General features: G+C 35.9%; 1 protein-coding gene and 1 pseudogene across 1 annotated transcript; one reads left to right on the top strand and one right to left on the bottom strand.

The window, feature by feature from the left end:
• Nucleotides 1–687: 687 nt before the first annotated feature.
• LOC117238885 (hematopoietic prostaglandin D synthase-like) lies at nt 688–2,327 on the bottom strand. The gene is made up of 2 exons (XM_033504092.1): nt 2,141–2,327; nt 688–1,078 (listed from the first exon to the last, which is right to left on the bottom strand). Exons 1-2 carry the CDS (start codon nt 2,325–2,327, stop codon nt 903–905), a joined length of 363 nt encoding a protein of 120 aa, XP_033359983.1. The 3' UTR covers nt 688–902.
• An 8,803-nt stretch (nt 2,328–11,130) lies between these two features.
• LOC117238884 lies at nt 11,131–12,565 on the top strand (annotated as a pseudogene).
• The last annotated feature ends 1,123 nt before the right edge of the window (nt 12,566–13,688 follow it).

Below are 13,688 nucleotides of genomic sequence, written 5' to 3'. Positions count from 1 at the left end.
CTCTATTAAACAATCTTTTTAATTTACCTTGAAAAATGTGAAAAATCGAACTCTTAACTAAAGATCACTAGCTTTTTAGGAAGAATTTGGATTTTTATTTTATTGTCAGAATTTAATGGATAATTTTAGAAACTTCAACCTTTGGAGGTATTTGTTAATTAAAAATGACAAAACTGGTATTATGTAAAAAAAAGTAATGTGTATCCTGAATCAATGTCGAATGGAAATTAGACAGTTCTATAAAAATAATCCTTCTCACGATTCCACAACTTCATAGCTTAATTAAATACAATTCTTCGACGATATAATTACAAATACATTTACAGGAATTGTGTAATATGATAAATATCTCGTTAAAGAAATTGAAATCGTAAATTCCGCGGATAACCAGCGTTTATCATATAGAGACAGGGATTTGCAAAGAATAAAAGTTGTAGAACGTTGAAAGGCGTTGAGAGAAGCGTGATGTTATCCCGTTATTCGTTAACGCAACGCAGTTAAAAAAAATCCCGTAGGAAGATTACGATAATAGATAACCTGAGTCGAGTGTTTGTCGGGGGATCTAAAAGATTCTTTCGAGTTGAGCGTCTGAGATTGCAGAGAAGAAAATGGCTTCCAACATCGAATTCGTGATGTCGATAGAAATCTTCAGTTGGAATCGTTGTACCATAACGTAGTCTGCTTGTTGTCGATAAGACTTTACTAAACTAAAAGTGACTACTAAAAGTTTCTATCCTCTAAATTCTATCTACGATTCTATAATCTAAAAACTGACTTTTGCAAACAAACTGTAACATTCGCTTAACGGAAAGATATACGTATCTTGTTTGTACTCGTCTTTTCACAATGAATTCTTGAACGTCTGTCTCTGTGGTGAGACAAATGCAAAGTCATCTCATCAGTTACTCACCTTGCTTCAATTCTCCAAGAGTATCGACGAGCTCGTCGCATATCATCGCATCCCATTCGTCCTTTCCCATTAGATCGTACTTCCTCGCTAAGTATCGCGCCACAGCGTTACTCTGCGCTACCGGTTTCCCGTCTATCTCCAGCACAGGCAGCTTTTTATAAGGCATTGCTAAGAACAAACATGGCTCATATGAACACTGTGTAGAGGGAAACGATCGATAGGAAATCACAACACAGCTTCCGAGGCCGTTGCGTTCTTGCGAATAGATGAATCGAAATCATTTCGGTTTTAATCAACATGGCCTAGTAAAGAAATACAGAAATGTCTTCTTTCTCCTATTTTTCTTTTCTTACGATTACGATCGACAGGGTATCGCGTGTTTTTGACTGTTGAGAAGAACCTAAAGTTTTTAAAATCAAGGATAAAAGATCGAGTATAAAATTTGTAATTCTCACGGAAAGGAACGAATCTGTCTGATGCGGTGTACTGAATGTACGAGGAACGATCAATATCGTTTCGCGGGAAGATCTTATGCAATGATAGTGAACTTACAACTGCGAATAAAAAATTCACGTCGCATAATACCAGACACGGAAAAAATATTAGAAAATGTACACGGTTCTTGTAATGAAAATTGAAATGCAAGGAATATAAATCGAATGTCTCTTGCGAACGTAATTTTGTGTTTTACACCGACAGGATTGATTTACAGACTTACGTTGATTTTTTGTTTCTCTATCTGCAAGCGACATATAAGATTATATCGAAGACTATGCTGCGTAAAACTTTTATTATACTATTTACGATAGAAATGTCGCAACGGAAGATCGAATTTTATGTCTGCTTTGTTCTTTCGACGTTTTAGCTATGTTCTTGTTCATTTCCGAACTGATTTCAATTTTTTATCCTTTTTTTCCGACAAGTCCTAAAAAGTTTTTAAATTAACGAGAAACGTAGAAGTATTTTTGTATTCCTATTTTAAGTCACCTATTTACGGTTTTCTCAAAATATTCGAAATGCTTCGATTCATTGCAAACAATAAAGATTGCAACACAAAAATTCGAGAATCGTAAGTGAATTAAGTTGGTATTCGATAAACACGATATTACGGAAGCAAAACTTAATGAAAAGTTCGACTTTATTCCGTATGAAATTTTACTTTAAGTAAGTTTAGCCTGCACGTGAAACGAAAGTTTTATATACAGAAAAGTTTGAGTAAATGGTAGATACCTGAGAGTTGAACGATGAAGGTAAAAATCGATTCTTCACGCTTACAATCCTTGTATTCAGGCCAGAGTTCTTCGGGGATCCTCTCGTCGGTATACTCGATGCCAGTATATGCAAATATGTACCGTATATGTTCGGCACGACCACGGGCATTGAAGTAGATTAGTTTGTAGGTAGGTTCATCGTTCATTTTCCTTGCTCTGTCAACTTATCGAGAAAAATGATACAATTAACTCGTGTAATTAACAGACTGTGTGCGTGTTTGTGTGTATAGAGAACAATTTATTTATAGATGGAATAATTCGTATAATACGCAAAATAAATCATTTAGAAAGCTGGAATATGTGTTTTTGAAACAATTAATTATGTCGAAAAATATTTCAAACGAGATATAATTATGAAAAAAATAATAATTAAATGTATGTAAATGTATGTAATAATAGTTAAATGTATGTAAATGTAATAATTAAATGTAATTAGTTCTGAAAAAAATAATAATAAAAAATAAATAAATGTAAAAAAAGAATTAAATGTAATTAGTTTCTTTTTACGCACGCGATATTATTGGCGATATATGAAGGTCAACTTTATTTTTTTAAATAGATATATTTATACATATATTTATAGATATAAATACATATATTATATAGATATAATAGTATATATAATATATATAATAATATATATGTCGAGTCTGAATCTCCGAGTCCGAGCTCGAGGCGCCCTCCCGGGGAGGGCTCGCGGGAGGTAGCGGTTCTGCGTTAAAGTTCTCCATCGTCCGGTCCCGCGTGGGGTACCTTTATTGTCGATAGTTACACTAGTGACGAGGGCCTCAGGATTGATAACGAATCCGTGACCAACGGGAGGACAGGTTCCCTTGCTCTAACTCACACGTGCACCACTCCCTGCTCGTAAGGCACTCGACTTCCTTCACCGATCAGCTCTCTAGCAAGACTGCTCGTCATCCCAACGACGCCACCGAAACAAGACTCCAGTCGAGTGTCTCAGTACACACGATCCTCCGATCGACGTATGATTGCTATCGGTTTGGACTTGCGATTGTTTCGTTATGGCTATATTAGGGTCTAGGTTGCAAGGTTAGGGTGTTGTCCTGATGTTCCAGAGGGGCCCCGGCGTCCTTTCGTCTCCGACTAGGCCATCCTGACACTTACACGTCCTCGTGTGTGGCCTGCTGGCTTAGTCTACCCGTCGGGGCTTCCATCATGCAGGCATCGACCCGGCGCTCGTCCTCGGGGCAATGTTTTTCTTCTCGCCGCGATGGACAGCGAGACGCGATGTGTCCCGGCATGTGGCAGTGAAAGCACAACGCTTTTGGTGGTGCCGCCGGTCGGCTTTCCTCCGGGCGTCGGGGGTCCTTCTTCGGTTTCCACTTCGCCCTCTTACGGCATTCGAATGTCGGATGTCCGTAAATACCGCAGTGGCCACACCTGGTCCAGGGGGCGGGTGACCTGCCTCGTTTGTTTCCGGAGCTCGCTAATGACCTCCACGGCGGGGGCGTTGGCCACTCCGTGTATAGGAAGGGCTTCATTTCTCTTTGGAATTGTTTCACCGACGTGATGTCACTCGTGAGCGCTAGTCGTTTAAAACGTCCATCGCGCGAGCCCAGCAGATGGAGGGCGGTGGCGGCGAGTACCTCTTCCCAGGTTGAATTTCGCCACTTCGATGGCTGGTTTGATCAAATTAATCGGTTTAAGCAAATCACTTTGAGTCCAATTACCGGATGTCATCGATGCTACGTTGAAATGGCGAACACCATCCAAGTAATTGATGTCCTCTGTAATTATTTGTTAATCATGCGCGGAATCAGAACGATTCGACCTCGTTCCAAAGCAAATCGTTACTAGAGTAGAGACGGGAATTAATAATTCGTGTCAATTGTTCGATCGTGTTCACAAATTCAAATGCGGTTGAGTGGCGGAAACCATTTATAACACGTCCCATACAGCGTAGATCGCACACACGTCTTAGGATGTATTTTTGGTACTTATATATACTCTATATATATTCTTACTCTATATATACTGTAATATCGTAGAACGACGAACGATTGTCGGGTGAAGAGGATTTGACGCTGGAGGAGCTGAGGAGTAAGCTCGCACAGATGAATCCGCCTATATCCGGTGCGAGATCTGTGCTGGTTGCCAGGTCGAACAGAGCGTGCAAACCTGGTCGATCTACTCCTAAGGGTTCGAAGCGCGGCGAAGATCAGAGCTAATTGAGTCGTCGAAGAGTAGAGTCGTGAGAATTGATAGAGTTGTTAGAGAGAGAGAGAGAGAGAGTGTGTGTGTGTGTTAGATTCGTTGTGACGAGAGTGATCAAATAACTGTAAAGTTATTTGATATAGATATGAGTATTGCATTTAGTTTCCGTTAAATATCGTTCTCTGTCCAATTTATATTTGTATATTCAATTTAATATTAATAAATTGTAAGTAATCGAAAAAAAATTTCTATCCTTATTTTCCGATATTACATATACTTATATGTACTCTATATATATTCTCTATCTTATATATACCATAAAATATTTCGTGAAATCGCGTATTCGTGTCTAATGTCAGGGATTCTCTTTCCATAAGTCTGCGTTTTCTATATTATCTTTCTTCCTTATCAGTAGGCATTCTCACAATTTGTGATTAATACTGCTCGTACAGGAATGTTAGGGTTTTGACGTTGTAAAATTTCACGTGAAATAATAATGCCTATATATTGACTAATTTATCAATTAATTAAATCCGTGTATATCAAGTTTTCTATAATTTAGTACTTTCGTGTAACTACAGAAATTTGATGCAATATAAAACTTGATTAAAACAGCGATTCATTAGGAAACGAGAATAATGATGCAAATATTTTTTGTAGCCATTATATAGGATTTCGATCGCATAAGTAATCAGTATCAACTTACCAGTCTTTAACGGAAGGACATAAAGAAGGGCAGGCGGTACACAGACCGCAATCATGATCATTTTCATGTAGATGGTCAGACTGCCGTACATGTTCGTTATTCGTCAAAAGTAGCGATGAGAAGCGTAAAAGAAGTGCACTCCTGGTGTTTCGCCGTCCCGCGGTAGTTCCTCGGCTACCTTGATTAGCGACGCGGCTGCTACTTCTTGGCCACCGAAGTGCGCGGCGAATTGTTCCTTAAAATCTGGCCAGGTGAGCTCGTCGCCGTTCATTATCTGCGCAAGCCAATACGCTGCCGGACCCTCTAGGGCACGGTTTAGGGCAGAATACAGTGCGCTGTTTTTCAGGGGGTGGTCCCTCATGAGCAGGCCGACGGCTGTGCACCAGGCGGCTGGATCTGCGTCCGCGGCTTCGGGGTTGAAGCGCGGTAGCGATACCCAGGTTGCCCGGTGTCCTTTCTTCTTCTTCTTCTTCTTCTTCTTCTTCTTCTTCTTCTTCTTCCCTAGCGACCGCTTTAGTGCGCGCACGATACTCTTACGATCCCGTGCCGACAACATATGTTCGGATGCCACTTCTGATGTCGAGTCTGAATCCGAATCCGAGCTCGAGTCACATTCCGAGTCCGAGCTCGAGGCGCCCTCCCGGGCAGGGCTCGCGGGAGATTGCGATTCCGTGTTGGAGTTCTCCATCGTCCGGTCGCGGGTGGGGTACCTTTATTGTCAATAGTGACACTAGTGACGAGGGCCTCAGGCTTGATAACGAATCCGCGGCCAACGGGAGGACTATCATATAAAAAGCAACAGGATACACGAAATAATATAATTCTGACTAGGACAACATAAACGCAAGAAGTGTTGATATTGAAAAAAATATTTAATTTTGTATATAAATATTTTCATATTTAAAAAAGTTTCCGGAAGCAGGAAGATTTACAAACAAATAATATCATAAACCGAATGTTTCATGATCCTTTTCTAATTAGAGTGTGTGACAGCATGTGAGAACGTTTCTTAAAAATATGACTTATTGCAATTACTTAATCGCAATTATAAACGATTAAGACCTTCTCACAACGAGGCAATCTATCCAAAGTATAAAACTCGTTATGTTTGATGAAAAAACAAATCTCTACTTAGGTTTCATTTCGTTTCATCGCGTTCATAAAAAGTGAATTTGTATGAACACATCGTGCAATTTAGTAATTAGGACCGTTGATCTCGCTGCAACATAGATGGATAGAAAAAAGCAATTTAAAATGATACAACGTCGGGAAGACAATTATGAAAATTATAAATGGAACACAAGATAAAATTGTTTAACATTAATTCTTCTTTTTTTTTTCAATCGCGAGTGTTTGCAAACGAAGTTTCAATCTGTTTACAATGATAGCAATGAGAGGAGGATGTCTATGAAAGTTATAAATGCGATATTGAATAACATTTCTGCGAGTGGGTTTGTTTTTCGTTACAAATGTTTTTTAAACGAATCTGCAATCTGTTGGAAACAACGGAACAGTAACGGGACGACTGATAGGGAAATAAAAAAGATCGCGTTTTATTTGAACAGACAAATCTTTGAAATCCATTCGAAAGTCTATTTGAAATGGTACGAGCTCGAAAAGAACGGTGAATACTATAGAAGAAGGATTAATTAAAATTCTTATTAATCTGTACGCTTTGTATATTAAATACCTTGATCGATGCCAAGATAACAAATTATTATACAAAACAGTGAAGTATCCACGTATATTGAGTATTACCATTACTGTAATTTAATTTTTAACCGATCCTGAAAATTCCTTAGAACGTAAAAAGTATAAAATGTTACTGTGCATTTCAAGATTAAATGCACTGTAATTTAGAAACAGTTATGAAGCGGAAACAAATAATTTATTCAGAATAAGAATTCTACGTAATCATGTTAAAAAAACGTACTTATAACGCGTTTAAACTCCAAATATGTAAAGACAATAAGGGAAAAGAATTAAACGAAGAATCGTATTTTTTGTAAATTCACACAAGATTTTATCTAAAAAAAAATTGGCCTGTACCAATATTTTTATTTGTCGTTACAAGTTACGAGGGTATTAAAAAATTGGCCACGAATGGACCAGAGATAAGAATTTATCAGACTTGCTCTCGTAAATTTCAAGACGTTGCATCGGATATTCTTGAAAATCTTTGGACAATGGCCTCGATAATTCGTAGCTTCTATCCTCGAAGCGGAAGAACTCGGCGTTAAAAGCGACAGAACTGGAGAAACCCGGTGACCGCGAGCCTTTCACGCTCTCGACAGATTTCTCATCCCTCGTAATCCTCCCGGTGTCACCCAATTTCCACCCTCGTATTGCGATTTGTTGCTTCCAACAAGGCGACACCTTGTCTTGTGATTTCCTTTTTCGTCGCGTGAAACACGACCGAACACACAATTCATATTTATCTAACTCGACAAAACGCCATGTCATTGAAACAATAGCATTCTTTGGCTTTTATGTAAATTCCAATAAATTATGATAATGTTCGTGGAGACATTATTGCTACCTATTTTATCTGTCGTGATCCAAATTGATTTGTGGCTACGTGTATATATATATATATATATATATATACACAAATATATATATATATATATTTGTATTTTCTTTTGTTCTTTCTTTTTAATTTATATGATCTGAGAATTACATTGCTGAGAGTTCGGTGAAATTCGATGCTTTATTTTTATCAGTAGAATCTTCCTTGTCATTGTCAGAGCGCAGACGTTTACGCGTTTACGGAAAGTTTAAGGATACAAAAATACAGAAAAATGTAGAAAATATGCAAGAATATGTAAAATATCGAAAGTACAGTACTTCTAATAATACTTAGTAGCATGCTTACAAACAAATTTCTTTTGTATTTCTTGAAATTGCGTAAAGATTCGCGGTAATTATCGGATTTTTGTCCTCTTTTATCTGCTTTTTTTATTCGCAACTTATATGAGATATGAATTAATATTCAACGACGTGCGCTCTGTGTCACGAAATGAATTATCTCGCGTTAAGACTGCGGCAATTCTTACGTTTGATATTTCATTTAACGAACAGCCGCGCGTTCCTGAGTTTAAAAACCGCCACTCTGAACTTACGCTGAGAATAATATCAGGAAAAGCGAACGGGAGATGATTAGAAAGAAAATGCGAGGAGCAGTGAGGGGGATATTACTAGACTGCGCTTTTTTGTGCAAGTATAGCAGGATGTTTGGGAGTGTAAAATTTTAACGAATGCGTATAATATGAAAAAATATATGAAATATCCAAGGTATAGTTTTATTAAACTTACTTTTTATAATGCTTCGTAGGTAAAACAATTCTCTATCCAGATTCCACTTTCTCAATTATATTTTCAAAAATACTCGATAAGGAGTACAATTTTCTACCCAGGTTGTACCTTTCTAATTATACCTTCCAAAATTCTTGATAGGTGAAACAATATTCCACCGACGATTTACTTTTTTAATTGTATCCCCAAAAATATGGACCTGCTTAACGTTTAGATATTATTATTTTTTTCGTTGTTACTTGATACGGCTAGCAATTAAATAGTGAGAATAAGAAGAATTAGAAGTGCCATTTTCGAAAAAGAATTTTGGTTTTAAATTGGAAATTAAATTTGGTTTGGACATATATGACACAATTTGTATGGACAATGAAGAGTACGAATCTACGAATTTCGAGGTAAAAGTATTGATATATGTATCGATATTTCTGGTCGTTACAATATCTCTAATCAATACAAAGTTCTAACTGAATGTTAAACGTTAAAACGTTTAAAACGTTAAAATGTGTATCGAATCGTTGTAATTCCAAAGATGTCAATTGATGTAATGTAATAATAAAGTATAAAGTATAATAAAGTATAAAGTATAATTTCGTCTGTGGTATAATCTTTCTATTCCATTTTGTTACGTCGCACCGCGAGCAATATGGCAACCAGATGTCACCGGATACTCGCAGCGTATCCTCCATAGTTTCAAGTACCTTCCATAAATCTCATAGATTTCCTAGAAAAGATCCTTCAAACCAAACAAACGTCTGTTTCCGAAGAATTTCTAAAGACTATTGTCTACCCCGACTGGACAAGGGAAAGTTAGTTTTTCTCACGTATGCTGCAACTTTCCTCCCACTAACCACTTTCTCTCGAGGGCGGTTAAGACCCTTCGTTAACCAATTAACAACGAAGCCACTTCCTTCACTCTTCTAACTAAAATCGTCACCAACAAATCCGATGGTCCCGTGCGCTAGACACACCCATCCTTAGCTTTCCTCCGAGACAGCATCGTCTCCCAAGACAGTTCTGATTTCACATCCTTCGAACGGTCAATATCCTTCCACCGGATAGGACACACCCACAGATCAGTCACTCATTCATCTCGTACATATTCTCAACGCGAGAATTGATTGTAATTTCAACAAATAAATAAAAAAACCCCGTACATGCAATTCAGCACCGCCTTTCATAGAAAGTTATGGAAGCCAAACGTGAAGCAGCACCATTATACGCCGTGTCATGGCGCCCATTAACCACCTCTTATCTTAACCGAAACAGGGGAACGACTACTTCGCGGCGTCGATTCACCGAATCGTAGCGAGAATTTACGCCTCTCGCTACTGCGACTGCGTCTCTCCGCGAACGGTCGTAACACATTGATCGACAGAAGTACTAAACTCTAATAACATAAATTTATATATTTTCTATTTCCCAGCCACCAGTTTTATAGATTTTTCTATCTTCTGTACTACTTTTATCCCTTTTTTTTTTTCTTACATGAGATTATTGTAAATTTAATATCATTTGTTCGCAATATTTGTTATTTATCTTTCCTTGAATTTGAAATTTCGCGCTTCAATGTTGTGTGTTGTTCGACGTTTTATCGAACGATGTTTATTGAACTAGTTTATGAATACATACATAATCATTAAAGAATCTATAAACCTTACTAGTTTGTTTTTACTAAGTTTTGTTACAGAAAACATGTTCTCATAAATTTTCAACTTTAATTTATGGAAATTTGTTAACCTTAAACTATAAAATCATTCAATGAGTCTTTCCGGATGTTTTTATGTAGTCATAATTTCACATATCAGCACAGCTCCACCAATAGGATAAGAGTTACGTGGAAGCAACAGGGGGAAGAAGAACATATATTGATCTAAAGGTTATTTTTGTCTCATTCAAGTTTCTGTTAACCGGCTTGGAAATTTCCTGTGCTTGTTTCGACTTTGAAGTCTTAAAAAAAAATTGTAAGTAAATAGTATATATATAGTATATATATCCTGAATCAAAGTTTCTCTTTATAAATAATAAACCGTTTAAAAACTATATTTTGTATGTTTTTCCTTATTCATAATTAAATAATAAATATGAAATACTTCTACAGAAAGCCGACATCCTTCAATTAACCGAACAGCAGATGATTTAAAAATTAGTAGTTGAAAGAAATAAATGTTATTACATGTTCATAATTGATCGATAAATTAAAATATACAATTAGAAAATGTTTCTTAAGTTTGGAAGAATATATAATCATGCTGAATGTTTTGTAGTTACGAAAGTTGTATACAAACATACATTGTACATACGACTAGTAATGGTACTAAATTACTGTTAGAGGGTCTTGGGTGTATAGAACCATATGGTTAAATTAATACTAGAGATAACGAATCGCGCGAATGTAATTAATATTTTGAAATGCGTTGTTTGCATTAATTGATAGTTTTCTTATAAACTTTTTTATAAACAATTTCATTGCTATAGAAAAAAGATAAATGCCGGTAATATGTCTATCCTACTTAAATAGAAAGTGCAATATTTTGTTATAATATTTGGCGCAAGTTTATACATTATTACATCCAAAAATAGTATTCTTTTTATATCTAAGCTATATTAAAATATAAAGATACAAATAGCTATGCGAGTAGTTAGTAGTTGATGCTTTTTACTTAAATTGTCTTATACTTCATAATTTGTAATAATATAATTCTTGTCATCAATGATTCTTTGTTTTTACTTTGTATACATTATACTTCCAGGAAGATGCCGCTCTATAAATTGACTTACTTCCCAGTTACGGCATTGGCAGAACCAATCCGTTCTTCTTCAGCTATGCTAGTATTCCATTTGAAGATGAACGTATCAAAAAGGACGTCTGGCCAGAAATAAAGCCCTGTAAGCTTAAAATTTAAAGAAATTCTGTTTCTTAAATCTCATCTTTCCTAATTTAACTAAAGTAGCTAAATAAAGTAGAACACAATTATGCAGAGTATAACAGAGATTATTGTTTACTCTCCATTGCTCTATAAGATATGTGGGAGAACAATAGGTATTGCTAAGGAGACAATGCCCTTTGTTTGCTGATAAATTATCAATAAATTAAATTATATCTTTCCAAAACAGATAACAGGAAGCTAGATATTTAAGAAGCATCATAATCTGTTTGTTCGATAGAATCTTTGATTCTATTAGTTGTATATTTTTAGTGACTCCTTATGGCCAGCTTCCTATGCTCGTAGCTGATAGAAGGAAGGTTGCTCAGTCTACAGCTATTTGCCGTTACTTAGCCAAACAATATGACTTAGCTGGAAAGACTGACTGGGCAAATCATCATATTGATGCCACTGTTGATACTATTCATGATATTCATCATAGTGAGTATATCCAGTGCTGTTTTGCATAAATCTTATGAGAATCTTGATAACAGATAGTACATATCTGTTCAGGTATTTATTAGTTGAAATCCGATTTAATATTTGATTTAATCGAACGATACACGTATGTCAACAATACAAGACAAAGGATTAAAAAGGATTGTAATTCTATCTTCAGTATCATTTAAATTTCGCACAACACTGTATTCAAATTAGTATAACATTAGCGAATAATATTTAACTGAAAACAAATTTTCAGAAATTGTCGCCTTCCACTATGAGGAGGACGAGAAGGTCAAAGCTGCAAAATGCAAGGCTGCTGAAGAGACGCTGCTGTTCATTTTAGAACGTTTGGACCAGCAAGTGAAGGAAAATGACGGCTACTTCTACGATGGTACTCTCTCTTGGGCTGATTTAACATTCGTTGCTCTGCTCGATTATTTGAACTTTATGTACAAGTCTGATCTGATCGAGAATTACGAGAATCTGAAGCTGCTGGAGAAAAAGGTCCTCCTTCTGCCCAAGATCAAAAATTGGATTGAGAGACGCCCAGTTAGCGAATTCTAAACTTCACGATTGCTTATGGTTTTATAAACGTTTAAAGATTGCGGTCTTAGTGTGTTGAGAGAATGAAGAACGAATCGTGTTGATGGAAGTTTGTATGGAATATACTGATTGCTTTTAACATTCATTAGTTCCAGTTATTACCGATATTTTTGTCATTTAGTTAGGGTTTCCCCTTTAGATTACGTTGTGATAGAGAACTATTATTTGTGTATTCCTACAGAAACATACGAACTATATAAACTGTTGACACGATGTTATGCTTTTGTATTATAGAGATAATAATAAAACCATCAAACAATCATTAATTATGTTTTTTATTATATTCATTAAGAATTGAAGACTACCTCCTTGGTGATCTTGATAATATCGTATTTTACAAATGTTGAACAAAAAAAAATGTATGATTATTTTATTCAATACGTTATGAGGGTTGCTTTAAAAAAAATACGAGTTACATATTTCTTTGAAAAAAGCATGATTTTTATCGATACAATAATGTTCTTCTGTTATCGCTTTAAAGTTGAGTACTTCGTTGATTACACGAGAGGACTCGCCTACAGCAAACAAGATACGACCGTGTGTAAAGTAATTAATCTGTTTGCTCGTTGCTAGCTACACATAAGGCTTGCGTAAAAAAAAATATGCATTTCAGTTCAGGCGGAGAATTATGTAGGAAGTCATTTTGTCGATCAATAACCTAGTTAATAAAAGATCAAATTTTCATGTACATAAATGTAAGTAACGTTCAAGTATTAATCATTACATACAATTTTTGTATAATTCGATATCTTGGTCACTTCCATCTTACAAATGATATATAGATAATATTTATGAGATACATTGGAGCTATCTTTTAGTTAACGCCATTTTTTCTTGTTTTCTCTGTACTTTTACTATTCTTCCAAAAATACCAAAGGATCGATGACTTCAAATTAAACTAGAATTGCTTCGGTATATTGTCAATCAATGGCTATTTGTATGCACATCTATATCAAAGGAAAACCGATTGCAAAATTAATTACCCTTGCAACTCCGCAATCTGAAACTATGTGTGATCGACCTTGAAGATGACAAATCTCAATGTTTGAAGTAGTACAAAAGGATGATAATTTAATTTCGCTTTATCAAACTGTACAAAATTTGTATACACATACAGAAAAAAAACGGAGTTCAAACATTAATCAACATGAATTATCGATTATTATTGCTGAGTAATTATTAGGATTAGAGCTTTGGAGTATCGATCGTATCGAGTTTTAACTATCGGTTTCCGCAATTTATTGTTTTTCTAAATTATGTCTGAATGGTATCAGTTTTTGAATATTTTATAGTTTACACTCCAACATACTGACGTAAGCTATCGAAAATAATTGTAA

The sequence above is a fragment of the Bombus vosnesenskii genome, unplaced genomic scaffold (genome assembly GCF_011952255.1).
Source record: "Bombus vosnesenskii isolate JDL3184/JDL3185 unplaced genomic scaffold, Bvos_JDL3184-5_v1.1 scf7180000013681, whole genome shotgun sequence".
Taxonomy (NCBI): Eukaryota; Metazoa; Arthropoda; class Insecta; order Hymenoptera; family Apidae; genus Bombus; species Bombus vosnesenskii.
This window is presented reverse-complemented; position numbering and strand designations above follow the sequence as displayed.

Bases quoted from the DNA above. Each gene is read 5' to 3' on its own strand.
- LOC117238885 (XM_033504092.1), bottom strand. From the start codon at position 2,327: ATGAACGATGAACCTACCTACAAACTAATCTACTTCAATGCCCGTGGT. The intron at 1,079-2,140 runs GTATCTACCATT...GTTTGTTCTTAG, and splicing joins CTTCATCGTTCAACTCTCAG to CAATGCCTTATAAAAAGCTG.